At 32.7% G+C, this 26736-nt stretch overlaps 2 protein-coding genes and 1 pseudogene across 6 annotated transcripts; 2 read left to right on the forward strand and 1 right to left on the reverse strand.

Annotated features, from left to right (window-relative positions):
* Nucleotides 1–1263: 1263 nt before the first annotated feature.
* LOC123923823 (phenylalanine--tRNA ligase beta subunit, cytoplasmic-like) lies at nucleotides 1264–10785 on the forward strand. 4 transcript variants are annotated; one of them, XM_045976559.1, is made up of 21 exons: nucleotides 1264–1501; nucleotides 2289–2401; nucleotides 2503–2558; nucleotides 2702–2799; nucleotides 3612–3741; nucleotides 3828–3943; nucleotides 4430–4496; nucleotides 4753–4794; nucleotides 5036–5077; nucleotides 5257–5333; nucleotides 5946–6072; nucleotides 6162–6329; nucleotides 7287–7415; nucleotides 7520–7651; nucleotides 7868–8002; nucleotides 8720–8794; nucleotides 9227–9331; nucleotides 9605–9700; nucleotides 9815–9898; nucleotides 10209–10297; nucleotides 10449–10785. In XM_045976559.1, exons 2-20 carry the CDS (start codon nucleotides 2344–2346, stop codon nucleotides 10275–10277), a joined length of 1806 nt encoding a protein of 601 aa, XP_045832515.1. In that variant the 5' UTR covers nucleotides 1264–1501; nucleotides 2289–2343; the 3' UTR covers nucleotides 10278–10297; nucleotides 10449–10785. The 4 variants fall into 4 exon arrangements, with proteins under 4 accessions (XP_045832515.1, XP_045832518.1, XP_045832517.1 ...); XM_045976562.1 differs by having other exon boundaries at nucleotides 10453–10785; XM_045976561.1 differs by having other exon boundaries at nucleotides 1269–1501; nucleotides 2215–2401.
* A 1475-nt stretch (nucleotides 10786–12260) lies between these two features.
* On the forward strand, nucleotides 12261–13877 carry LOC123923824 (annotated as a pseudogene).
* Nucleotides 13878–19650: 5773 nt separating this feature from the next.
* LOC123923825 (ubiquitin fusion degradation protein 1 homolog) lies at nucleotides 19651–26047 on the reverse strand. Of its 2 annotated transcripts, none has more exons than XM_045976564.1 (10): nucleotides 25915–26047; nucleotides 24733–24778; nucleotides 24429–24506; nucleotides 22397–22421; nucleotides 22268–22300; nucleotides 22042–22163; nucleotides 21798–21928; nucleotides 21220–21443; nucleotides 20068–20315; nucleotides 19651–19934 (listed from the first exon to the last, which is right to left on the reverse strand). In XM_045976564.1, exons 2-10 carry the CDS (start codon nucleotides 24733–24735, stop codon nucleotides 19842–19844), a joined length of 957 nt encoding a protein of 318 aa, XP_045832520.1. In that variant the 5' UTR covers nucleotides 24736–24778; nucleotides 25915–26047; the 3' UTR covers nucleotides 19651–19841. The 2 variants fall into 2 exon arrangements, with proteins under 2 accessions (XP_045832520.1, XP_045832519.1); XM_045976563.1 differs by lacking the exon at nucleotides 25915–26047 and adding an exon at nucleotides 25123–25188.
* Between the last annotated feature and the right edge of the window lie 689 nt (nucleotides 26048–26736).

Genomic DNA, 26736 nt, shown 5'->3' on the forward strand with positions numbered 1-26736 from the left:
CGAGATTTGGTGGTTGTTTCCGCCAGCCATTGATCGCAAAGTGGTTGTTTGAAGGAAGTTTTTTAGTTTTTGGTTTGAATAAACAGGGAAACTATTGTCCCCACATACGGCGCCACTGATCGTGTAGACCAGAAGAGTTGCGAGTCCGCCGGCGTTTATAGTGGTTGAGAGTGTTGAGACCCCTGTTGAAGCGGAGGGGGGTTGTGTACCTGCAGGCACTCCGACGCTCAAGTCAGTTTGTGTGTAAAGGTTTTCTTGGCTAAAATAATGCGTACCTTGTGAATGTAGTGGAGTCACATATATATAGCCCCCAGCGCTGGGCCAAGGCCCTTGATGGCATTAATGGCCATCAAGTGGCTGCCGGAAAACGGCTTGGAGGCCTTGATGTGCAGTAAATGCCCATCATTCCGGTTTACGGCCGTTACGATACGTAAGAGTATCAGACCATTGGAGGCTTGCTCGGATCTGATGCTCGAGCGCGATGCTCGGCCCAGAACATTTTCAAAGACTTTTTTATAATCAGGATGCTTGACATGAGATTTTAATGAATTTCTTTGGATTTCAAAGTACTTTATGAACTTATAGGTTTTCAAAAGATTTAATAAAAATTAGGATTCTTAACACAGAATTTTGCATAACGTTGCCTTGATTATTGACAAAATGATCTATGAGCACTGTTTTATATATTGAAGAAATTTTATTGGGTATTCATTTGGTGATATGATACATATTGGTGATAATCATTGGGTATATGCATATGTTTTTTTTTTTACGGGAAATCGTTTACAAATGATTCATAACAAATGACATCTATAATGAAATGAGTAAACTATCAAATATTCATAACAAATGACATTTATAATGAAATGAGTAAACTATCAAATATCCCCCTAAAGTATAAAAATTCGTCAAATACCCCATGAAATTTGAAAATAGGCAAATACTCCTATGAAATTGTAAAACATCAATCAAATACCCCTCGTCCGTTAACTCCGGTCAAACTAAACATCAATCAAATCTTAATTGAATATCACGAGATTTATTTAATTTTTATAAAAGTCTTTGATTGAATATCACAAGAATTTTTATCATAAAAAAATCTTTTAAAATATTATGAAATCATAATCCAATACACCCCTAAGAAAGCGGCAAACTTCCCTCAGTCTTTTGCTTAACAAAAAAAGAAAATAAAAGAAAAATCTCTTATTTTTTTTTTCCTGAGGATTGGGCTTATAATAAATACTGGCCTTTTTATCATGGGCCGACAAGGAAACTAACGGCGAAGTTACAGCTTCTCACAAACTTGGAATTCTGAAACCACTTGGAATTCACAAACTTGAAGTTACAGCTCTCAATCCCTCTCTCACTGCTCTCAATCTCTCTCCCTCACCTCGCCGTAACGCCGTTCATTCTTCCGCCGCAGCCGCACCACTGCTCAGCTCACCGCACCACACCGCACCACACCGCACCGCACTCACTCTTTCTCTTCGTCTCGTTTCAGGTAAGCAAACTAACATACTGCAATTAATTTTTAACAACCTAACCTTCTCAATCTAGAATCTTTGTTTGATGATTTGGTGTTGTTTTGAATTTTAAATTTATTAAGCTGTTTTGATTGTTAAGTGATTATATAAATAAGCTGTTTTGGTTATATAAATAAGTAGTTTTGGTTGGTTCTGCAATAGTGTTTTTGTTCTAAAATAGTGAGAATGAAGGGTTTTTGTTCTAAAAACTATTTGATTTCATGATGCCTCTTGTTGTAAACTAACTTGGTGATTTTCTACTTTGTGATATTATTGTCATCGTAACTGCAACTAAAACTTTGTTTAATTGTGGACATTTGTGTTGTGTTCACTTTGATGGATCAAAATCACCTTTGTTGATGAAGCACTTTCTTTCTTTTATAAGCTGATGACAAACCTTGTATTCTTGATCTTAATTTTTCTCTTATACACAATATTAAATAAGAATAAGATAGTCTTGTGATATTTGTATTCAGTTTGAAATGTAGTCTCGTTGATCAGATATCAGTTTCTTTCTCACAGTTGTTTGTTATGGATTTCTTTCATTAGGGGAAATTACATTATATTATGTTGATTTCATAATTGACCAAGCCTTACAATAGGCATACTACAAGTGTATATTGTGAAGAATATTTTCTTTTGCATAAAAAGAGAAGTACTAATGTAATTTAAATATGTTTTTGAATTGCAGAAACAACTTTGTCTTTTAAATATTATTGTATCTAGAAATTTGGTTGATAAAATTCCCTCCAAAATTTTGCCTAGGCTCTCTAATATTACTGGAATCGCCACTGCCTATCTCGACGACCAGAACAACACCATGCCTACCATCGGTGTAGGGCGAGATCTTCTTTTCGCGGCTCTTGGAAAAACTTACAGTCAGCTTCCACTTTTCACAACAACCAATCTCTCTGATTTTATTTTCATAATAATTTTTTATTCAAGATTATCACACCTGCATTTCTTTTCTTTTTTTCAGCACAAGAGGAATTTGAAGACTTGTGCTTCGATTTTGGGATTGAGCTCGATGATGTTGTAAGTAATTTTCCCCCTTTTTTTTGTTGTTGTCAAATTTGAGCTTCAGTTAGTGTTTTTTAATAGTAATTGTCAACATTATCGTTAATCTGAGACGGAATCAATAGTCGTTATCTGATGAATACTGTTTGATTGTATATTAGACTACGGAGAAAGCAATTGTGAGAAAAGAGAAGCATTTGGAAGAAGAAGCTGATGAGGATGAAGAAGTTATCTACAAAATTGATATTCCTGCGAATAGGTACTCCCTATGATGATATCTTTGATATGTTTATGTTATGCTCTATGAAGCACGGACACCGGACACAACACGGAAACGTCCACACCATATTAAAGAATATGACACAATTCAATGTAATTATAAGTGTCGGTGTTTGGGAGACGCCTAATCCGAGAAGTGTCTGTGCTTCATAGTTTATGCTGCATATGTGAATCAACAAAATGTGGTTAATTGTGTAAATGTTTTTTTATGTCCACCTTTCTGCTATGAAGCACGGATACGACACAAATACTAACACTGACACTGGACAATACCGATAATAATTTGAATAAATGAAATAATTCAATGTAATCATGTTTTTTACTGAGTCGGACACTGACACGTGTATGACATTTGGACACGCTTAATTTGAGAAGTGTATGTGCTTCATAGCCTTTCAATTCTCATTCATTTGGTTAATGTGGTTTTATGGTTTTATTAACCAAGTATCCGGTCTAGATTTTTATTTTTTAAATAATTTATTCTGATTCTCGTCTTAATTTTCTTCTTTGATTTGGGATTCGTACTCTATGCTGCATTTGAAATAAGGTTTTAGTACATTAATAGAGACTGACAAAAAAAATTAATCAAACTTGATACTCAGTTAAATTTGAATTAATGCAATAATGTTTCTCTATTGTTGTAAAACAAAGTTGAAATACCCATTATGAATGATTTGGCACTTAAAGCACGACATGACACCCTGTTACTGTTTTGAAATCATATATGGAAAAAATGTCATTTTCTTTAAAGAAAAAATGTCTTGCTAAGCTGCTGTTTATTTTTTTGCTTAGATATGACCTACTCTGCCTTGAAGGACTGGCTCAAGCCCTCCGAGTTTTCTGCGGGATCCAGGAAATCCCTACTTACAAATTGGCTGACATTAGTAAGGATGCAATGCTTAAAATGCATGTGAAGCCAGAGGTAATTAATTATGCTGTGAATACACAGTTTTTTAGTACGAGCCTTTTTGAAGTGGAATGTGAATTCTTTCTTTTGCCTCATTGCAGACATCTTTGATTCGTCCCTTTGTTGTATGTGCCGTATTAAGAGGTTTAACTTTTGATAAAGCGAGATACAACAGCTTTATTGATCTACAAGACAAGCTGCACCAAAATATTTGTCGGTAATGTGATTTCAATAGCTTAGCAGATTTCATATGTTTGGTTCATTTTCTGTAAAACAAATCTATCACTAAATTCTGTTTCTACCTTTTTCCCTGTCTCACATTCTCTCTAGACTCTTCAAACTAAAATAGCGTTGTGAATTTAAGTGCTGTCATGTGTTCCCTTTTTCCCATCCTTGTTATTATTTTTATATCATACATAAATTTTCAGAACATAAAAAATTATCCCCATACTCCGTGTTAACTTTGTTTATTATTTCAATATTTTTTATATCCTAATCTCTTGCTTTTCTATCTTTGATGGAACAATGGGAAAACACTTCTTGCCATTGGCTTTTGGATTCTTTTTATTTCCAATTTATGCTGTTTTCTTTCTAAATTAGGTTCCCTTTTTATTCAGCAGTTTTTTTTTATGTCGTTTCTGTGATATCATCACAACACTTTAAGAAAAAAAAAATTCACTTAATTTGTTTTCATTCTTTCCAGGAGAAGAACCCTTGTTGCCATCGGCACTCATGATCTGGATAAATTAGAGGGTCCTTTTACCTATGAGGTTGATTTCTTTCAAACTCTAGATCATTAAATTATATGTTTTGTGGATAGAAAACTTGACAAATTTAAGATTTTGAAAGACATTTCTGTACTGCTGCTTAATTTGGTGTACTGGTATTTAGGTCCTGGCCCTGTATATGATTTTTTAAGGCAATTTAACCAAGAGAGATCTCAATAATTAATTGCCATTTTCTTACTAATTTGATTATACCTGGCTAGGTTATCAGCAAGTGATTTTTCTCATGTTTTTCTTTCAGGCTTTACCACCTTCAAGTATTAACTTTACGCCTCTAAAACAGGTAACTTTTATTTAGGGCATTCATTTCTGTGAAAGCATATTTTTGATATCACATACTATTACTACTACAGCCTCCTTTGATGCAAAATCACATGTTTTGACTTATACTATGCTCAAAGATAAAAATATTTTGTATCCAAAAAAAAAAACAAGATAAAAATATTTATGGTCTATGAATTTATTAATCATGCTGCAAGTCAAACATTTAATGATTTTCCTCCATCTGTTCTTTGGCATTGTAGGAAAGGAGCTTCAGGGCTGATGAGCTCATGGAGTTCTACAAAGTGAGTTTTTGTATATTGTTCCCTTGCTTTATATATCACATAAGTTGTTATAAACCTAGAACAAGTAGGCTTTTGAGTCATTCAAGTCCACCCAACATGGTGTTCATTTATTCTATTTTTCTGTTTGGACATACTTCCTTTGAGATGTGTCTGAATACTTTTTTGATTTAACTTGACAGTCAGATTTGAAACTGAAGAAATTCTTGCATATAATCGAGGACTCCCCCGTTTATCCTGTTATATATGATAGTAAGAGGTATATAATTTCATTATACCCTCATTTAAATTTGCAAAACTTTGAAATCTTTTAACTCATTATGGTCATTTTGGTAATATTATCACAAGCTTTGTTTGCATATAAGCATATTACGATTATTATCTGTATTTTATTTTAGCGTATGGATTGGAGTGCATGCTAATTTACATTACACTAAACTAATAATAAAATTGAGGATGAATGTTGCAAACTAAAAGTTGGTGTGTAAATGCTCATTATGATTATAATTTAGATTGTTAAAAAATGATCAGGATGTATGAACAAAATTTAATGATAAAATTTTAAGAAAATTTTATTTTCAAACATGTTTAATGTTTATTACTTCTAAACAAGAAAAAATCATGTCAATGTTTCTAAAATTTTATATACTTAACTCTTAAATATTTTTTTCAGAACAAGTTAAATTTTAACTGAAGTATTAAAGTTCTTAAATTCAGAGTCAAACAAGACCTCTAAAGCTTTGAATTCTCCCCCTTATATTTTTTCTATTTATTGCACTTTCTTGTGAATGGAAAATTGTGGCACTTGGCCTTAAATTTTCACTAATTTGTTGCTTCGTATAGTTATTGATATGCTATGATGTTTTGACAGAACTGTTTTATCTTTACCCCCAATTATCAATGGTGCACATTCAGCCATCACTTTGGAGACAAAGAATGTATTCATTGAATGCACTGCAACTGATCTGACAAAGGCGAAAGTTGTTTTAAATACAATGGTAGAGCATTGAATTTTGCTGACTTTTATGTTTGCATTTTCTTGGTGTTACAATGTTTTGGATTATGACAGACTATTCTGTTTTCTTAGGTAACAGCCTTCGCGGAATATTGTGAAAATAAGTTTGTCATTGAACCTGTTGAAGTGATTTCTTCTGATGGAAAATCTCACATATACCCTGATTTATCTGTCCACACTATGGAAGTTCCTCTATCATACATTAATGGACGGATTGGAATATCGTTGGAGGCAGAAGAGGTAATTATTTCCCATATCTTGCTAATGCAAAACTTAAGGAGAAGTGTTCCTTCATGTTGACTGGTTGTAAGCTTTCTATCATCATTAATTAGGCTCGAGGCATCCATTGATCTTTTCCTTTACAAATTATGTTTTTACAATGGGTGATTATGCTTATATTTAAACGTTGAGGTATTTGTTGGATAATCGCTAGTGAGTTATGGCTCTAGAGTATTATTTTTTAATTTATTTTGGGTTTTATACACAGTAGTGTGTATCACTTTTCTTTATGCGATTAATTTTTCTTTCTGCATTTCTTATTAGACAGTCATTTTTAGGCTATGTTTGGATTGATGGAATGAGATGGAATGGAATGGAAAGAGATGGAATAGAATAATGTTCCATTGTTTGGATTTGTAAAATAATAATGGAATGAAATGGAATAGGATAGAATGGATTCCATCACATACCACCACTTACCTTCAATTTTGTTCCTCTCCTTTCTAAAATATATCCAAACAATGGAATGGAAGATTTATTCCATTCCGCTCCATTCTATTCCACTCCACCCTTTTCCGTCCGTTCCATTCCATTATATTCCATCAATAGGAAAAAATAAATAAATTAAAAAACGGTTTTCTGCTGTTGTTCTTTCCAGATTTTAATTTACAGCTTGAATTTTTTGACATGTCAATTTATCTCTTGGACTAAAGGTCTGCATGTCTATAAACAATCGAGAAATTTTATTTTTAAGATTTGTACATATTACAGGTTGACTATGTATTCTTTTGTTTGGTCGTTTTACTTCTATGGTTGAGTTCTTCAGATGTTCATGTCATTTATTACCTTAAGTTTTATTTTGTTTGGCTTTTATGTGCAGTGTATTGTCTCTAATGTAGGATCCAATGCTCATGTTTTCTGATAGAAACTGAATGGATATTGTCATTCTCGTTTCTTAATTTTTCCCAATTTCTTCAGGTTACCAAGCTCTTATACCGGATGCAATTGTATGCCAAGCAATCTACATCTGACAATAAACAGTCCAACATAATTGTATCGGTACCTCCTACTAGAAGTGATGTTCTTCATCCATGTGATGTTTCGGAGGTACTGGCAGTGATAAGCTTGATGATTCATGGATACACATATTGGACCTATTACATATATGTTTGACTGACAAGGCATCCCTCTTTTGGTTCTGTTATCTGCAGGATGTTGCGATAGCTTATGGATTCAATGCAATTATGGATCAAGCAATAGTCGATAATAACGCGTCAAATAGATTAGCAGCTTCCTTGACACTACTTCCTCTTAATGAGATGAGTGATCTAATCAGAAAAGAGGTATAGAATAAAAATATAGATCCTGTGACTCCTTTGATTGGATCTGATTGAAGTATGGCTCCTTTTGATTTTCCTTAAAATATGGCAATCAGTTTGTGTCTGTTAAAAGTTAAAACTAATGCAACAGAATAAATTACTACATGAATATTCTTGAATGATATTGTTAATATTTGACGTACCTAGTTACCTGAATCCTTTTATTCCCAAATTCTTCAGGTTGCAATGGTTGGGTTCACAGAGGTGTTAACATTCATACTCTGCTCTAAGAAAGAAAACTTTTCCATGCTAAACCGCAAAGATGATAAATCCAAAGCGGTTATCATTGGAAACCCCAGGTCTTCAGACTTCGAGGTTCATACACTTCAACTCTTTTAATTGCAATGACAACATAATATCTTCTTAAAATGGTTCTTTTAAGTATTGATCTTTTTGCATTATTCTCCGAGGTGGTTATTCCAGTTGCTGCACAAATTACTAATAGTATTCACTGTTTATTTTCATAGCTCTTTGGATAGCTTTTATTTTTATTATTTTGTTTTCTATAATGTTTGATTTGGTGGAGTTCCTCGTTATTTATTTTCATGATCTGTTGTATACAGTATACACATGCAATAGAAGTCCCCCCCCTCCTAAGAAACACTGTTAATGCTAATTTTTACCAAAAAATAGAAACCTCTATATTTTTAGTTTTCCTGCTGCATGTGTTATGCTCCCACTTTCCTGTATTGGATGGACTAATATCTGAAGTTTACAATCTCGATCAAGCACTTGTATTTTATCTGCAGTGTGCTCATTTATGTTGACCTGGCATATTGTTGGGCCCACTACGTTGACGATGTTTATTGCTTTAACCTTCCCATGTTGCTGAGCACCTAAGATACAGTCCATCCTATCTGTTGATAATCTAATCTGTTCCGTTGCATAATATGCTTTTTGAAAATGTTTTGAGCATATAATTGGATAATTGTATTTGATTGATATAGTGGTTTTTCCCCACAAAAAAGAATTTATCTTTGAACTTTTTAGATTTTTTTCCACTTCAATTTACTTTTTATATATTATATTCAGGCTGTCCGGACTACTCTTATGCCTGGTATTTTGAAAACTGTTGCTCACAACAAGGATCACCCAAAACCCATAAAGGTATTATTTAACTTCCTCAGTTTGGTCATTGAACTTTTTACTATGATCCTATGCAGTAATAGCATTCTATGAAAGTTGGATACTTACATGCACATATTCAGTTTCACTTATACTAAATTGTACGGGATCTTTTGTATTAATTATCTCCGTTCAGTGTAATATTTATTTATGAATCATCTTTTGGAGAAATTAACCTTATTTCTGAAATTGACAATTAAGGCTTAGTCTGGTTTCTTCTTCCAATGAGTTATTTTTTACTAAATTCTTCCAATGAATTGATAATAAATTAACATGTGCAATTAGAAAGATTTAAACTACAGCAAGACAAAATTGATTAACTCTACCTCTGCGTCAGATAATGCAATTTATCATCTCCCCCGCGCTAATATGTTGCAAGCTAATATGAATTTATTTTTGAAACTTTTCGTTCAGATTTTTGAAGTGGGTGATATAGCTATTTTGGATGACAATGATGTTGGTGCAAAAAATCTCCGCCAATTTGCTGCACTACACTGTGGTGCTCATGCAGGATTGGAGGTATATTAATGACTTGATGGCAGTTTATTTGGTTTTTTGCTCTCCGAGTACATCAGTATCTTTACTTGATTATAGATAATTATAGTTAAGGATGAGTGAGCCTAGATTTTTCTTATCCAGAAGTGCTTGGGATTTAATTTACACTTGCTATAATTTAGCAAAAGTGTGATATTTTAAAATAAATACACTACTCACAGTTAGCATATATTTTATCTATATGAGAGAATAATAAAGTGGTTAATTGTACTTAAACTTATCAATGATGATATGCAGATAATTCATGGCTTGGTGGACAAAGTAATGGAAAAGAATGGGATTACCTTCTCACCTGGTGATAAATCAGGAGGGTATTATATTGAGGAGTCAGATGTAAGTGTATATTACTACACAGGATCCATCTGTGTTTTCTTTTGTACTTTGTTTTGTTAGGAACACTTATTCTGCTTCTGACTACTAATTTATGAACTTAACTGCTTATTGAAGGAGCCCGAGTTTTTTGCTCGTAGACAAGCAAGAATTATTTATAAGGGAAAGCAAATAGGGATTTTTGGCATTGTTGATCCGGAGGTACTTTGTGATCACTGAAATTGTGTCTTCTTGGTTTAATATATGGCCAATAGTTTGGTACACAATTTTGCATTCCCTTTTTTTAAAAAAAAAAATATATATTCTGGTAATTGTATATATTTTCTGGAATTAACTCATACACAGTTGCGTTTTTACTAGTTAAAATGATTAAAAAAGGGGCAATTTGCAGAATGGAAGCTTAAGTATTCCATTTTCCTATTGTATCTCTCTTGGAATAAATGCCTCTGTAAATGTACTTGGAGTCATATACATCTAAAACAAATTATTCTGCCTGTGTATTCTTTTTCAGGTATTAAAAAACTTCGACATTACGGATCCCTGCTCCTTTGTTGAACTCAACATTGAAAGTTTCTTGTAATGATTATTTGAAGCAAATGTGTAAGTATTTCCACTATAAACTATTTCCTATGGTCAGCACAGTTTTATATTTTTTCTTGCTTTTTGCTTTTTTGTATCTTTTACCCCTCTTCCTAATTACTACCTCATCTCCTTGTCAAAATTTTGCTACTGATATTTGACTTGTTTTTAGGTAGCCATTGCCCCCTGGACATTTTGACTGTTACCTGATAGAGGATAATTGTACCTTAAATTATAGAGCTATTGTTGAAGGCAGTTTTTGTCCTTAAAAATCAAGACAGATGGATACTGCTGAGTTTTTTTGCCAATACAGAACTAGAGTAGTCTCGAGCAAACATTTCTCACACTTTATGCATGTGTTTATACTATATAGTACTAGTACTTGTTTAAGATTGTTCGATATTTTGTGTTTGATCTATATTTGTTGATGTTAGTGATTTTCTTAGACAAAATGCATCATGCAATCCTTTAAAGTTGTTTAGCTATATCTGCTTAGTCATTTGGTTTTATATTTTTCTCCTACATAGATCATTCAAGTCCCATGATGTGTTTATTGTTGCTCTGTTATGATACAAATTTGGAGACCTGCAATAGCTTCGGAACATTTTACATGTGTATGTTATTTTACTAACATGACGTAAATGAGATTGACCACTTAGGGTCTGTTTGGATTGACCTATTTTTGAGCTTATGCGAAATAGCTTACGTAAATAATTATGTTTTTATGCATTATTGTAAGTTTTTCAAGCTAGTTTATGAGAAAACGGCTTATAAAGATACAATTTTTTATGGTAAAACTTTATTTATTTACATAAGCTATTTTCATAAGCTTAAAAATAAGTCAAATTCAAAGGGACCCTTATTCTATGTGTATCCTCTTCTCATCTGTGTAATTTTGTTTATAAAGTTTTTTTTTATAAAACCAAAGATGAATTAGTCTACGTGGTAAAGGTTTTAGACCGCAGGTTGATTTAAGCATGTGGTTAGATGTTCAATTCCTAGTACTTGTGTATGAAAATAATTTGGTTGATAGAGAGAATACACTTTGTATGCCTGACATATTTCGCGACGTAGATTAGTCATCGTTAATGATGGTGAATACTTTATCTATTATGGTAAAAAAAAATTATAAATTAAATCAATATTTTGTTAAAAGCATTACTCTCTATGGTTCTAACTTCTAAATATAATAAAAAAACATCTTTCTAGATTCATTAAATAAAACATGTACTATATGTCATTTTATATTCAAAACCGGAGTAGTATTATAAATTTGGGAGGAGATAAACCATTAAAGTGGCTGATCACGTATTTCAGTGGAGATTAATAATGACAATCAAAGAATCTCACAAGTAACATACTCCTTTCCGTCTCAAAATATAAGAACTTTTTAACCAATGTACGTATGCCAATACATATTTTTGATTACGAATATCTTTAATTCTCTATTAGTAAAAATTATAAAAATTTGATATTTTAAAAATATACATCGAAACAAATGAAACAAGATCTTATATGATAATATTTACATATACTTTTAGAAAAATAAGGTCAAAACAAGACATATGAATATTGCATTTAGTCAAAGAAGGTCTTATAAAATGGGACGGATGGAGTAATTACCAATATAGTGCTGATACTACAAAGTGCTTTCAAAGAATATATCGGTTTAAGCCATTGAGTGCATATAGTGCATTGCATTTGAAGAAGAGAAGTTTTCACAAGTCACAAAACACGAGATAAACTAAACTGAAAAACTGACAATATCTTTTTATCAAAATTAACTTTATGTTTTATTTCTATTTTTGTTATGTTTAACAAGTGCACCGGATGCACCGTTTAATATGACCTTTTTTTTTAGTAAAATATCTTTTTCCTATTATAATTCTATAGTTTCACATTTGAATTTTCTTCAGTCTTTCACAAGTTATGCTTTGTTCATAAACACATAATAATTTATTAAACCAATCAAAACTTGTAACAAACTATGAACGTTTTCTTTTAATGAGGTTAATAATGATGAGTTGGTAATACATTTTCCACCTACTATTACACTGCATGCATAGCATGGTGCCAATATGACTATAAATATATTGATGTGTACAAAGTTAATTACATCAAAGATCATTAAACTTTTTATTTGCAATCAATCATGTTGAATATGCCTATGGTTGTGATCTCTGCAACTCTTGTGATCTTCCTATTGTGTTCTCATCCATCAGTTGCTACTACATTACTGAACAAGCTTCAGCTACCATCACCAGTGACAGGACCTGAGTCACCGGCATTCGATAGAAACGGCGGAGGACCGTATGTTAGTTCCTCAGATGGAAGAATTTTTAAATATGTTGGTCCAACTGAAGGTTTCATTGAATATGCTTCAACTTCACCAAACAGGTAAATATATAAATCATTTATTAACTTATACCTTGATTCAAATCCTAATATGAGTTGTATATAAGTGCTAATATTTTGGGCTCAGGAATAAGACAGTCTGTGATGGCCTTGCTGATTTCTCAGCAGCACAAGCAACATGTGGGAGGCCTTTAGGATTGGGGTTCAATCATCAGACAGGCGATTTGTATGTAGCTGATGCTTATTTTGGACTTGTCAAGATTGGTCCTTATGGAGGCAATGTAACTCAATTAGTTGGACCTGCACAAGGCAATTCTAATAGGTTTACTGATGGTTTGGATGTAGTTCCTTACACTGGAGTCGTTTATTTTACCGAAGCTAGCGCTAACTTCCAGCTCAAGTAAGCATAATTCTTTCGACTTAATTACAATGTTTTCTTTTGCACCTAAATGCCAATTTTACTGCATTACAGTAATAAATGTGCATGTCACTTGATTTTTGTAGAGATTTCGAGACACCGGTAAATAGCGTAGATAAATCAGGAAGCCTACTGAAATATGATCCGAGCACTAATGAAACGACAGTGTTGCTAAGTAATCTTGCAGTGCCATCTGGTGTGGCAGTAAGTAGAGATGGCTCATTTCTACTTGTTAGTGAATATCTAGCAAACAGAATTCAGAGAGTATGGCGGAAAGGACCAAATGCAAATTCATCAGAACTATTCATGCTGCTTGCTGGAAGACCAGATAACATCAAGAGGAATTCAATAGGAGATTTTTGGATTTCAGTGAATAGTTTTATAGGGTCGCCAAGATCTCCACGACGTGCGATTTTTCCTGGGGGATTTAGAGTGACTGAGGATGGTTTAATTTTACAGAAAGTGTCTCTTGCATTGCATCTGAGTATGGTACTGAAGCAGCTAGTGAGATTCAAGAGTACAATGGAACACTCTAGAGTTTTTTACTCACATGTATCTTTGTATTGCTATGGAAAAAATAATACATAGCTCCGTGCGCGCCTCAACCTAATTCTTACTCGAGCGGATCAGTGAGAATTAAATAAACAAATAATTGATCATATTATATATGTGACGATGCTATTGCTATCCACCTCCCTTGTGATGCTATATCTAGTTGATATGGTGCAAATGTACGGCTTTATCGCGTAGTAAAATTATCAATTTATGTAGACTTGTTGAGTACTAAATATATTTTTTATGGTGCTTAGCTAAAAACAATATCTTGGAAGATTTAATATGGTTATGTTTGAGAAAAGATTTAATATAAATAAATATCTTAGAATTACGGGTTCATCACAAGAATACATTCAAATTTCAAATCTTTCATTTGCTATGGAAATTCTATTTAAAAACAAATCTAGATGTCAAATAAATTAAATGTACGTAGCTCATGTCTCCTCTCGAGTATGTCGACAACCACATGAGTGTGTTTTAAACCATTATGGTCTCTTATTCTCATGCATGACTTACAATATTGCTAGAACCCTTTAAGAACAATTATTCTATATCACCTCAACCACCGTGTGTTTGGATGAGGGATTCTAGAAATTCAAGGGATTTTAAATACCAGGCAATTCAATTGATTCAATTGAATTCCCTTGATTTTCAAATTCCAGTGTTTGGATAAAGTGTTGAAATTCCATCAATTGTAAAATTCTTTGTTTGGATAATGTAATTGAATTTCCTTCATTTAATTTTATTTATTTTAATAAAATCGACCCTAAACCCAAAAATTGGCTGAAAAACCGAAAAAATCGGCGGAAAAACCTAACAGTGCGTTTGGGTAAATCAATTTAGGGAGGGAAAGTAATTTTTCAGAGTAATTAAATTGATTTGGGTCAAAATCCACCGTTTGGATAAAAAAAGGAGAGAATTTTTAAATTGACAGAATTTTAAGGGGTAATTTTAAAAGACCAATTCTAGAGAATTTACAATTCCACCCAAAATAAGAAAATTTTGCAAATTCCTCGTCATTCTCTTCACACGCGTTCTCTCTCTCTCTCTCTCGTGAAAATCTTCATCGCTCTCTCTCAACAACTCCAACTCCATCGCTTTATCTCCATGGATCTCTCTAACTCCGAATCGATCTCTCTCTCCCTCTCTCTGAAGATTGTTTTCTGACTCGATTTTACTCTCTCCAAACTTGATCTATCTCTACAATTTTAGTTTCTTTCTCCATATTTGTTCTTTTTTAATAGTAATCTCTAAACCAGCGCGGTTGACTTGTGAAAATTGGTTGTGGCTCTGCTGGTTCCTGGATGTGTGCTGAACACATTACAATTTATTTTAGCCTAGAACTTGTTTTCATTTTAGAGTTCAGGTCTTATTTTGCTCTGAGGTAAGAAACATGTTTTTGTGCTCACTTTGTAAGTATTTTGTGCTCTTCTTCTTAAACAGCTATCACATGCTCTTGCTGTCTTGGCACCCAAGGCACCTGCATCTGCATCACTTTTCATGACTTTGATCATAAAACTATGTTGTTTATGGTTTTTTTTTTCTCAAATGAAATGTTAGTAACAATGATTCAATTAATATTTTGTGTGTGTGTTGAGACTAGACAGTGATGAAAGAGTCACTGTTTTTTTTCTCTGCTTCATGCACTTTTGGTAATTTGCTACAGGAATATTAATGGAGGTTAATGGGACCTACCAATTGGTTTGATCTTAGTGTTGATTGGTTAGAGAGTTGAAGTTAATCTTATTTTGTGCCTTATAATGCTTAGTCCAAATAGTGTCTGGTACATGTAGTCTAGTTATTTGAAGGCTTTTTAAATGGTGATATGCATTTGGCAGGTCTGGTTTGGTTTATGCATTTTGATATGTTGTTTGGTGCTAATGTGCATTTTTTGTGTTGGCAGGTCTGGTTTGATTTATGTAGCATGTGCAAAGATATAGTTGTGCAAAGATCTAGAAAGTGAAAGATGGGATTTGCAGTTTGCGGCAGTGATGTATCTCTGATAACTAGCAAGGATTTGACGATATAAATAGATACCCTTGAAGTACAATATGTGTTGCTTATATATTTTTGTTTGACATTTACGAAGTGATGAAAAAGATTAGACATTTGGTATATGATTGTGCGAAGATATAGTTGTGCAAAAACCTAGAAAGTGAATGATAGCAATTGTAGTTTGTGGTGGTGATGTATCTCCGATATCTAGCAAGTTTTTTATGACACAAATAGATACTCTTGAAGTACAATATGCGTTGTTTATATATTTTTGTTTGACATTCACGAAGCGATGAAATCGGATTATTTTGTTTGATGTATCTACGATTTTTGTTTGACATTCACGAAGTGATGAAATTGGTTGATTGGAAATCCCAATTTACGGTTAATCGGGTCGATTTTAGGGTTCAATTACATTACCCAAACAAAAGAATTTTACAATTAAATATTAATTATAATTATTATGTTAAGATAAATAAAATTAAATGAAATGTACCAAAAAAAAAATGGAGTTTTCACAAAAAAAAGTATGAAGGAAATTCAATTACATTACCCAAACAAAGAATTTTAAAATTGATGGAATTTCATCACTTTATCCAAACAATGGAATTTGAAAATGAAGGGAATTCAATTGAATCAATTGAATTGCCTGGTATTTAAAATCCCTTGAATTTCTTGAATTGCCTGGTAAATTGAATCAATTGAATTGCGATTTGTTTTATTTTGTTTTATTTTTTGTGCAATCTTCTTGTTCACTTCTCTTTATTTATTTATTTATTTATTATTATTCATAGTTTCAACAAACACTCTCTCACAAAATAAAATAATAATTATTTATTTATTTATTATATTCGTTTCGTGTGTTCCTCTCTCAATTCTGAGATCAAACATCATCCATCAGGTTTTTTCTCTCTCAAAAACTCGCTAATCTTAATCTTTCAGTTAATCGATCCTAATTAATCCTCAATTTTCCGATGCTTTCTCAATGTTTATCACTATTTTAGTTCAATTACCATTTAATTGAACGATGATGAGTGTTTTTTCCGCCATAGACTGTTTGTTTTCAACGGTTCTACTTCTACGGGTTTAGGGTTTCCTCAATTGTTTATGTAGAATACCCAAATGGCCACGCTTAGCTGCAACATGAAAAGCGTTCATATCAGACTTGGAACGAATCATGAGAATCTCAAAATCACACAATTTGAGCAAAAAGGTGAAAACTTCCTTCAGATTATGGTTTGCAGCTATGTAAAGTGGTGTTTCACCATGATCGTTTTGAAGAGACATAACATCAGAAACAGAGATAGGTGATGATGATGATGATGACCCATTATTACTATTATCATCATCATCTTCGTTTTTCAGCTTCTCTAACAGTTTCTTTAACCCATCAAGGTTCCCAGATCCAACCATGGTGAAAATTGATTGGTGGGTCATGAAACGAAGACCCTTTGACTCCATAATGAAAATAAAAATATGATTTTTATTGTTTTTTTTGGTGTTTATTTTTCACTGTTTTAGCTTTGGATTGAAGTTAAAGTTTCTCACTTTCATCATCATCATTATCATAGATAGATAGAAGAAGAAGAAGAAGAAGAAATTATAGAGAGAGAATGAAAGAAGAAGATGAAATATGGATGATGATGAATGTATGGGTGCAACAAGTGGTGATTCTCCATCGCATTCAATTCTTAAAATAAATTAAATAAATTATTTATTTTATTATTTACAAATTTCAATTCAATTATTGATTGAGTGATTGAAAGTGTGTTGTATTAATGTAGTCAAGTCTTTTTTTTGCACACAAAATCCAACTGAATTTGACTTTACACAATGTGACAATAACACTAATAGTGAAGTCTTTTTTATCCTATTTTTTTATATTCACACCAATGGAAATTAGAAAGATAAAAATAAGTGTAACATGTAAAGACTGAGATTAACAAAAAATTAGAGAAAGAAAATTATCTTTAGTCTATAGCATTATTTACTCTTTCTTTCCCGGCATATTATAAAAATTATTGTAAAACAATTGTTAAAATAATACTACATCCGTAATACTTTATAAGCAAAATTACACCGAGTATTTTTTAAAAATATACTGGATATAATTATTATTAAATTATCTTTGGTAGAGAGAGATTAGCAAATTATTATTAAATTGAAAATGATATGATGGAGAAAAAAAAAACTGTTGTTTATGAGTAAAGAAAATATATGCAGGAATTCGAGCCGCAAACACTCCACTTATTCACCTTTAAGGTATAATTACTTAACAAAAAAAATTGGTGATTTTTTTTTTTATAAATAGTTATACAGAACTCCAAAACATTTAAATTTAAAATATGCAAATATTTTAAAAGTCAGCAAAAAAAAAAAGATTCCGCTTTTAAAAAAAATTTAAGCTAAATTTAAATTTTCAGTATTTTTCTATAAAGAGCGTAATAAAAATTAAATGCCAAGGAAACATATTCATCCTTCGAGAGTCAAAAGACAAAACATCCTTCAATATGTCAAAGAAACACAAATATCATCACAATAATTCTTAATGGACCAGGAGAATTTTCGGGTTTGATGTTGAAGGAAACAAAAGCTACGAATTTTCATCACACACGTCTAAAACTATAGTTTTCACCACATTTATGTGTCGCCATTTTTAACTTGGTTACCATGGAAGAAAGTTGAGTCTTTCTGTATACACACCGACATAACATAAAAATTTAGACCATCCTATAATTTGCTCATGTGGGGGTGCTTGTCCCTCTAACAGTGGCTAGTTGCTCTTCTCTTTATTCCATTATTAAGCAACAATAAAGAAGGTGCCAACTCTGAAACTGGAGGATGATTCCATTCAACAGCTATAAACATTTTTCATTAAACTTACTAACAAAAGTTAGTAATAGTAAATTACTATTACTATTGCCAAAGGTCTTGTTTTTGCTTCAATGGAACTCTGCATCTCGAGTTATACCTTTAGGGCCCGTTTGGTGCGCAGGATAGGATAGTGACAGGATAGGATATACAACAGGATAGTGATAGGATAGGATATCAGCAGGATAACCGTTATCCTCGGTTATCCTATCCTATGTTTGGTGCACACAGGATAACAAACATAATAACTATTATATCATATTTTTAATACATATTTGTTCATACCAATATGATAAGATACATAACATATTTAAATGACAAAATTACCCTCGTAAAACAATTGTTATTTGTTAAAAATTATATTGTAATACTTTGAATTTTATAAATAAAAATATAAATAAGTAATTGTACAAAAAGAAAAAGTAATCAAATAAGTTTAAATTTTAAATACAAATCATGAGAAAATAAACAAATTAAGTTTTTTATATGAATCATGATCAAATAAATAACTCAATTATACATGTTAGATAAACTAAATAAATATATGATATATGTAAATAATAAAACTACCATTGCAAAAGAATTATATTTAAGTTGTTATTAAATTTAAATTAATATTCTTATTTTGCAATTTTTTAATAATTATTTTAATTTAAAATATTGTAATTTTAGGAGAATTTTGATTTTTTAGATTATATAAATTACAAAATTACCCTTGTGAGAAAATCACATATATATTTAAAAATTAATTATTTTATTATTAATTTACTATCAAATTATTTTATTAATTTTCAATTTTTTATTTTAAAATATATTTTATAGAATAAATCAACGATTTTTTTTCTTATCCTATCCTGCTGGTAACCCAGCTCAAATTCAGGATAAGGATTTTAACTAGAGAAACAGGATAGGATAAGCTTTAGGATTAACTTATCATATCCTGTTGTGTCACCAAACACTGGATTGAGACAGGATATGATATAGTTATCCTATCCTGTCTCTTATCCTGTGCACCAAACGGGCCCTTAATCTTTAGACTTGAGATTTACCAAATCTTTTTAAAGACAATAATGACCTGCTAACTTTCTAAAAGATGAAACAGCAAAAGGTTTCACTTTAGATCTATACACATGATATTTGATGCAAATCATATGGGCCATTAAAATAAAGTGTCACCTCCTTTAGCGCCAGAGAAGAATATGTAGTCATTGACAAGTAATAATAATTTAAGGTAAACATCTAGTTATTTTTTGTGGCGTCTACAGGTTTGGTCTGTCTTTTGCTTATAATACAAAAAGCAAAAAAGATACAGGTTTTGCAATAGACTTGGATCCATGCACAGGCCAAAAGTGTTTTAAGTTAATATATTAATCAACCTCTTAAAGAATACTTCTTCCCGGTGAAAGGCTGAAATTTATCTTCTTTCTCTTTGGGGGGTTCTTGTTTTGCTTTTGCCTCAGTTGCCTGCAATGAGACAGAGAAAACGGAGAGCTTAGCAGTCCATCAATTACCACTCAAAGGATAGGGGGTCTGAATGTAACAATAAGCTCACGAATTAAATGTTAAAAAGATGCAGTCTCTCGAGCAGCAGAATTACCTTTCCGGTTTCTTTACTGCGGTTTGGATTTGACCCAAACACAAGCTTGCCCTGAGTTTGAGGAGCATTACTTTGTGAACTAGAAGCTGTGGAAGACTGTGAATTCACATTTGGAGCAGCAGGACTCTTGTCCTTGGAGCCAGAGGAAGTAACTGGTGGAGGCTGATAACTCAAAGGCTTTCCGTCCAAGCGTCTCCCAGATCCAGTAAATGGGTTGAACTTGGGTTCTTCAGCAGGGGTTTCTTTATCTGTAAGGAGGAACAAGAGTCTTGATAATAAGTATTAATAACGACACCGAATGGCATCACTACAATGTAGATACTAGCTTCAACTTGAATAACACCCTATTACAGCAATATCTTCAAATCTCAGTAAAAGTACAAAAAAACTAGATGATGTTTTTCATAATTGCATTTTTCACATTCTTAAGTCTAAAAAAAAACTACTTAATTATTCTACTACAATATCATGGAACAAGGGGGGTTGGATAGTTCTGCCTGTTTGAGCTAAGGGTTAAAGCCACTACAAGGAGCTAAAGAACCAGAGTCCAAACCCTAGTGAAGGAGAAAAAACGAACATGATAACTATTATTAGACCAACATTTGTCTATCAATAAAAATTTCGAGGAAACATCTCCACAATACCAGCTCCTACTTACAAAAACATCATGCTTCTTAAAGATTGGATGTGTCCTTAATGAAAATAAGCAGTCAACCAAAAGTACAAAGAAGTGGAATAAGCATACTGTCGAATAATTTTTGCCAATTTAATGAAACATGAACCGATACTCGTTAACTGTAAGAATATCAAGTTCCAGTATGTAATGCAAGTGAGGCATGACCAGCTTGCAGAGCATCCCCATCAACAAATTTAAAATAAAAAACCATCTTCCATTATCTCCAAAATTCAAACCTAAAGACTGTGGTGCTAGGCCAAACTTATTGAGCAAATTTAATATTAGCAAAGAACTCTACCCTGTATTAGAACCTTTCAATATCTTATCTATAATTTATGAATGCAGCCTCTTACAATAAGTTTCCAATATCAATTATAGCAGCATGCAACACACACATATACAAGAAAAGATGAAAGCCATCCCACGGGACAGAGAGAAGACACCAAAATGACAAAGATAAGTCAGTCAAACCCTACCAGCTTCTGGTGCCTTTCCAGCAGAACGTGCAGCAATGGCCTTTTCAGGTTCCTTGTAATCTAAGGGAGGGGCGAAGTCCACTTCACAATCAGTCTCAATGATGCTTATAGCATTGGCAGGCTTGCTTTCAATAATATCAATATAATATTTTTTGTTATTGTAAGCCACCATAATGCTATCTCCAGTAGTCAGGCAGGAAAAATTCCTCAGCGTAGTTTCTAAGCTGCACAGAAAAAATAGTCAGTTATCAACACAGATCTAATTCCAGTCAGTGCTTGCAAGGAAATACAGAACAAATGGAGGGTGCCACGATAGAATTAAAACAAACAAAACAATATAATTTTTTTAAAATAAATCAACTAATTCCCCTGAATCACTAGTGGACATGAATTCATAGACCTGTAACTGAATCTAGTTCTAAACCATATTAAATATAGTTATATGGAATAATTACTTCACATATAAAATTGGAAGGAGAAACACATTTGAGCTACAGAATTACATCCTTGCAAGAGGTATTCATAAGTTGGGATATATCATAGCTTTATTAAACTGAAACAAAATAACATCGACTCACATAGCCTTTGGATTGGAAATATCCAAGAAGTCTTTAGTGTGAGGCTGTAACTTAACATATGTTCCCTTTGGAAGTGTCACATTTTTCACTCTTACAATGTCCCCCTCTTGTAAAAGCATGTTCTCCATCATCTGCATAAGAACCCATGAAGAGCATTTCAATTAAAATCAAAGCTCTGAGGAGAACCATATTAGTGAAACAAGCTTACAAGCATATTCACAAACAATCACTTTTGAATTCCTACCCAGTATGGCATGTATATCATGCCTTCCTCTGCAATGAACTCCAGAACACCACAATGAGAAACCCGCTCAGCAGCATCATTACGAAGTTCGAACAACATCGGATAATCAATATGCAGAGATGCTGCAAATTAGACTTCACATTAGTAATGAAAAGTCATAAGTAAGATACATACAACTGGGAAAAGAATGCAAAATAGATAACAGTCTAACATTGACAGAACTAACCTAGACGATCAAGGGCTGATGGAGGCATTATAACTGCAGCACAACAATAATTTAATTTTCACATTAGACAGGAACTCAGAAAACAAGTTATTCCAAAAATTCAGAGCTAACATGGACATTGAAACTTACTTTTGTCACCACTTTCAAGTTGGGGCTGCAGGATTGAGATGCAAAAAATAACAAGACAGAAAAGTTAGAATTGTTTTTTAAATAATTGATTTAAACTTTTACATGTCACAACTCTCGTGTTAACTACTAGAGATTAATGACACCTCAATTGGATACCTTTGGTTTTTTTGTTTTTTTTGTGGTAAACCAGTTTTTCTTTCTTTAGATCTGACATTTCATTATCCTGACTACTAGTTTAAAGTTTGGGTCAATAAAATTAAATTTTGATAATAAATATCAGTTATGAATTCTTAATTTGATTTTAATGCTATAAGTCAATATATTATGGTTGATTTACCAAATAATATAGATTATTTTATCTCTACCAAAAAAAATAAAATCTATATAGATTATTTTATGTTATGGACTGGGTCAAGGCCCGTGCTCGGCCCAAACAAGATCGGCCCGCGTCGATGGTCCAACCTTCAAACGGACACGGGCAGACAGCACTCAAAATGCATTCAAGGCCCATATCCCCTCCCCATTGATGACAATTCCACAACCTCCGCCTTCGCATCAATGCCAGTCAATGCATTCAAGGCCTAGATTCCCTCTCCCCATTGATGACAATTCCGCAACCTCCGCCTTCTCATCAATGGCCTTCGATGTCAGTCGATGCATTCAAGGCCCAGATTCCCTCTCCCCGGATTCACTCGAAGGACTCAAGTATGTTATCTATACTATAACCTCTCACTTCACACATCTACCGACTTAAGCATGATTGACATCGGTACGTCTTTCTGATCAAGTAAGACCAATTTAAATTTAGAACCCATGATAATCAGGGTATTTGACTCTCTGATGGGTACACCAGGGTGTCCCTACAACTTTGACAATTTTAACCTACTATGGGACTAATCCTCGATTTGGCTGCTTTAGAAGCACAAGAATTAACCCTTGGATTTTGAAACCTCACAACAGGGATGTCTCCCGGGAATCGAACTGGGGTTATCATCATTGGGGTAAGAGTTTGTATCCGGTGCAACCAATCCCTTTTTTAATTTATGATAAACATGACCTAATTAATAGAAGAGGAAGCTAACATAAAGTAACACAATTTGGATCCTCGGCTGCAGTTTTCACTGCTGCAGTTTCTGCTGCAAGAATAACTGCCATTGGATTAATCTAGTGGTTAATATATTATATTAGAAATAAATTATTATTTTAGGAAAAAACAGCCCACCACGATCCCCACCAGTTTTGCGCGTGAACAGTTACTAGTTACTACGAGGGTTAGGGGAGCAATTGTCGGTGTATGCTAAAGTCATGTTTCTATGAGTGCTTCTTTTCTTTTTCCTCTGCTATTTCAACTTTCATTCACAAGCACATCAAATTTTATATTATTTTCTTTGACATCTATTTTCTTTTTGCACGAATTCAATTGATATATTAGCAAATAGAAATAGAAATACAAACAATTATCATCTACTTTTATGTCCGCCATTGTTGAATCACAGAGAGAGAAAGTGAGATCTGTAGGCATCTAGCTTTTAAGGATTTTAGAGAGAAAGCTTGGAGCTTTCTAGAGAAATAGAAAAGGATTGGCATGAGAAAGAAGTTACTGATAATAAGTATGCAAAATAGAGATACAAATAGAAAATTGTTCCATCAAATTCAAAACCCCAAATTTTCACATGCTTAGAGTTGACCACACTGAGTTCCATGAAAGAAGCAGAGTAGTTATCCGCGTGACAGAAGCAAAGGAGGAAGGATCAGCCTATTTTTATCTAAAAAAATGATAATATATTGATCCAATATGCCAGCCGCTAGATTGATCCAACGGCCTTTATTTTTGCAGCAGAAACTGCAGCAGTGAAAACTGCAGCCGAGGATCCAGATCGAAAATAACATCTGTAGAAATAATAATAAATAATTATTATTATATAACCCATGCCCGAGTCTAGTCATGATAAGCAATACATTTAACAGTGGCAATAAACGTTTTCAAAATATGTACACAATATTAGAAACAGATGCTGAAAGGCATGCTAACCTTTTCAATAAAAGAAGCAGGGTAACATCGATACGTCTGCTCAAACGATGTCCCATGATATCCATATCCATCAAAAAACTGCGTCAAGCATACAGACAGTAGTTAAATCACAATATGCAACAAATATCACCACCACAATCATAGCATCATCAATATTGCATACAACTAGAAAAATTTGATCTTGTTTTGGGTTTGTATCCCATTGTCAAATATTTGTCCAAATTAACTTGAAAAGAGAAAATCAAAACAAATACAGTTTCTTATACATAAAAGACACTTAGCATTTGTAGGAAACAAAAGATACCATTTTGTGATGATTGAAACAGCAGAGTATCAAGTCTCGAAGTTCCCTGTGAGAGTAAAATAAATTCTACACATGAGTAACTTATTATATAGTAAAAAACAATAAACTAATCAAAATAAGATTCCTAAACTTAACAATAATAACTCTGTAGTGAACTAATGAAATCAAAATTAGAACAAAAATTAAACAATTGAGGAAACCCTAAACCCGTAGAAGTAGAACCGTTGAAAACAAACAGTCTATGGCAGAAAAAACACTCATCATCGTTCAATTAAATGGTAATTGAACTAAAATAGTGATAAACATTGAGAAAGCATCGGAAAATTGAGGATTAATTAGGATCGATTAACTGAAAGATTAAGATTAGCGAGTTTTTGAGAGAGAAAAAACCTGATGGATGATGTTTGATCTCAGAATTGAGAGAGGAACACACGAAACGAATATAATAAATAAATAAATAAATAATTATTATTTTATTTTGTGAGAGAGTGTTTGTTGAAACTATGAATAATAATAAATAAATAAATAAAGAGAAGTGAACAAGAAGATTGCACAAAAAATAAAACAAAATAAAACAAATCGCTTAGAGTGTGTTTGGATGAGGAATTCTAGAAATTCAAGGGATTTAAAATAACAGACAATTCAATTGATTCAATTAAATTCCCTTCATTTTCAAATTTTATTGTTTGGATAAAGCGATGAAATTGTTTGGATAAATTTTTATTAAGAATATTTAATTAAGCTTGCATCAACTCTTGCAAACCCTAAACCTAACCAAAACTTGCAAATTTACCTTGGACCAAATTTAGGAGAGACTTTGTTTTCTGATTTTTGTTAGTTAGGGGCATTTTAGGTTTTTTGATGTGGTGTCAAATTTTTAGATATGGGTATTTTAGGTTTTTTCAGGGCACATTGGCTTCTTATAGATATATAGATTGTATGTACAGAACTTATATACAAATTGATAATTATAATCTCATCCAAAACATACAATAAACATATGCCTGAAAGCAAAATGCAAAAACCATATGAAATTATGCATTTACAACACTGAAAATACAAATTGATCATTATAATTGCTTAAAATCAAAAACCGATGAAATCACAAAATGCAAAATCAACCCAGAGAAATTGACAACACACAAAAATGAGATAAATCGGAAAAGGGAGAGTAGAATTTACCAGAGATAGATCAAGTTTGGAGAGAGTAAAATCGAGTCAGAAAACAATCTTCAGAGAGAGGGAGAGAGAGATCGATTCGGAGTTAGAGAGATCCATGGAGATAAAGCGATGGAGTTGGAGTTGTTGAGAGAGAACGATGAAGATTTTCAAGAGAGAGAGAGAGAACGCGTGTGAAGAGAATGACGAGAGTGTTCACCTTAATTTTTCACAATGTTTTGCTAGAACACACAAAAAAAAAAAGAGATATAGATTCCCTACTGCAAAATTTACACGTAATTTTACACCGTATTAAATCTCTTCTATTGAATTGAAAATAGACGGTCCAAATTTCAATTCAGTGTCAAGCTCATGATGTATTGTTCACTATTTGACCATTAAAGATTTTCGTATCATATATGTGCAAGAGTCGGGGTTCGAACCCCGAACACTCTACTTATGGTCTATTTGGTTCGGGGGTTTTGGAGGGGAGGTAATGGAATATTTTAAATTAATTGTGTTTGGTTCAATTTTTAGGATGGGAGGGGAGATGAGATGAGCAAAATCCCTCCAAATCCCAATTTTTGCTTCCCCCCATTTGGGGGGATTTGGAGGGGAGGGGAGGGGAAAGAATATTTGTTATTATGATTTTAATTATATTAACATAATTATCCTCATAATTATTTTAAAATACCAAAACTATCCTATTTTGTATGTTCTAAACTTTTTTTTTTCAAATCTTTTTGTTACATATACACAGTATTATTTTTTTCCTGCCTAAAAAATTTACTCAGTATTTTTTTTTACCTTGCATAAAAACTTTTGTGCTAATTTCTTATATCCGTT

The sequence above is a fragment of the Trifolium pratense genome, linkage group LG4 (genome assembly GCF_020283565.1).
Source record: "Trifolium pratense cultivar HEN17-A07 linkage group LG4, ARS_RC_1.1, whole genome shotgun sequence".
Taxonomy (NCBI): Eukaryota; Viridiplantae; Streptophyta; class Magnoliopsida; order Fabales; family Fabaceae; genus Trifolium; species Trifolium pratense.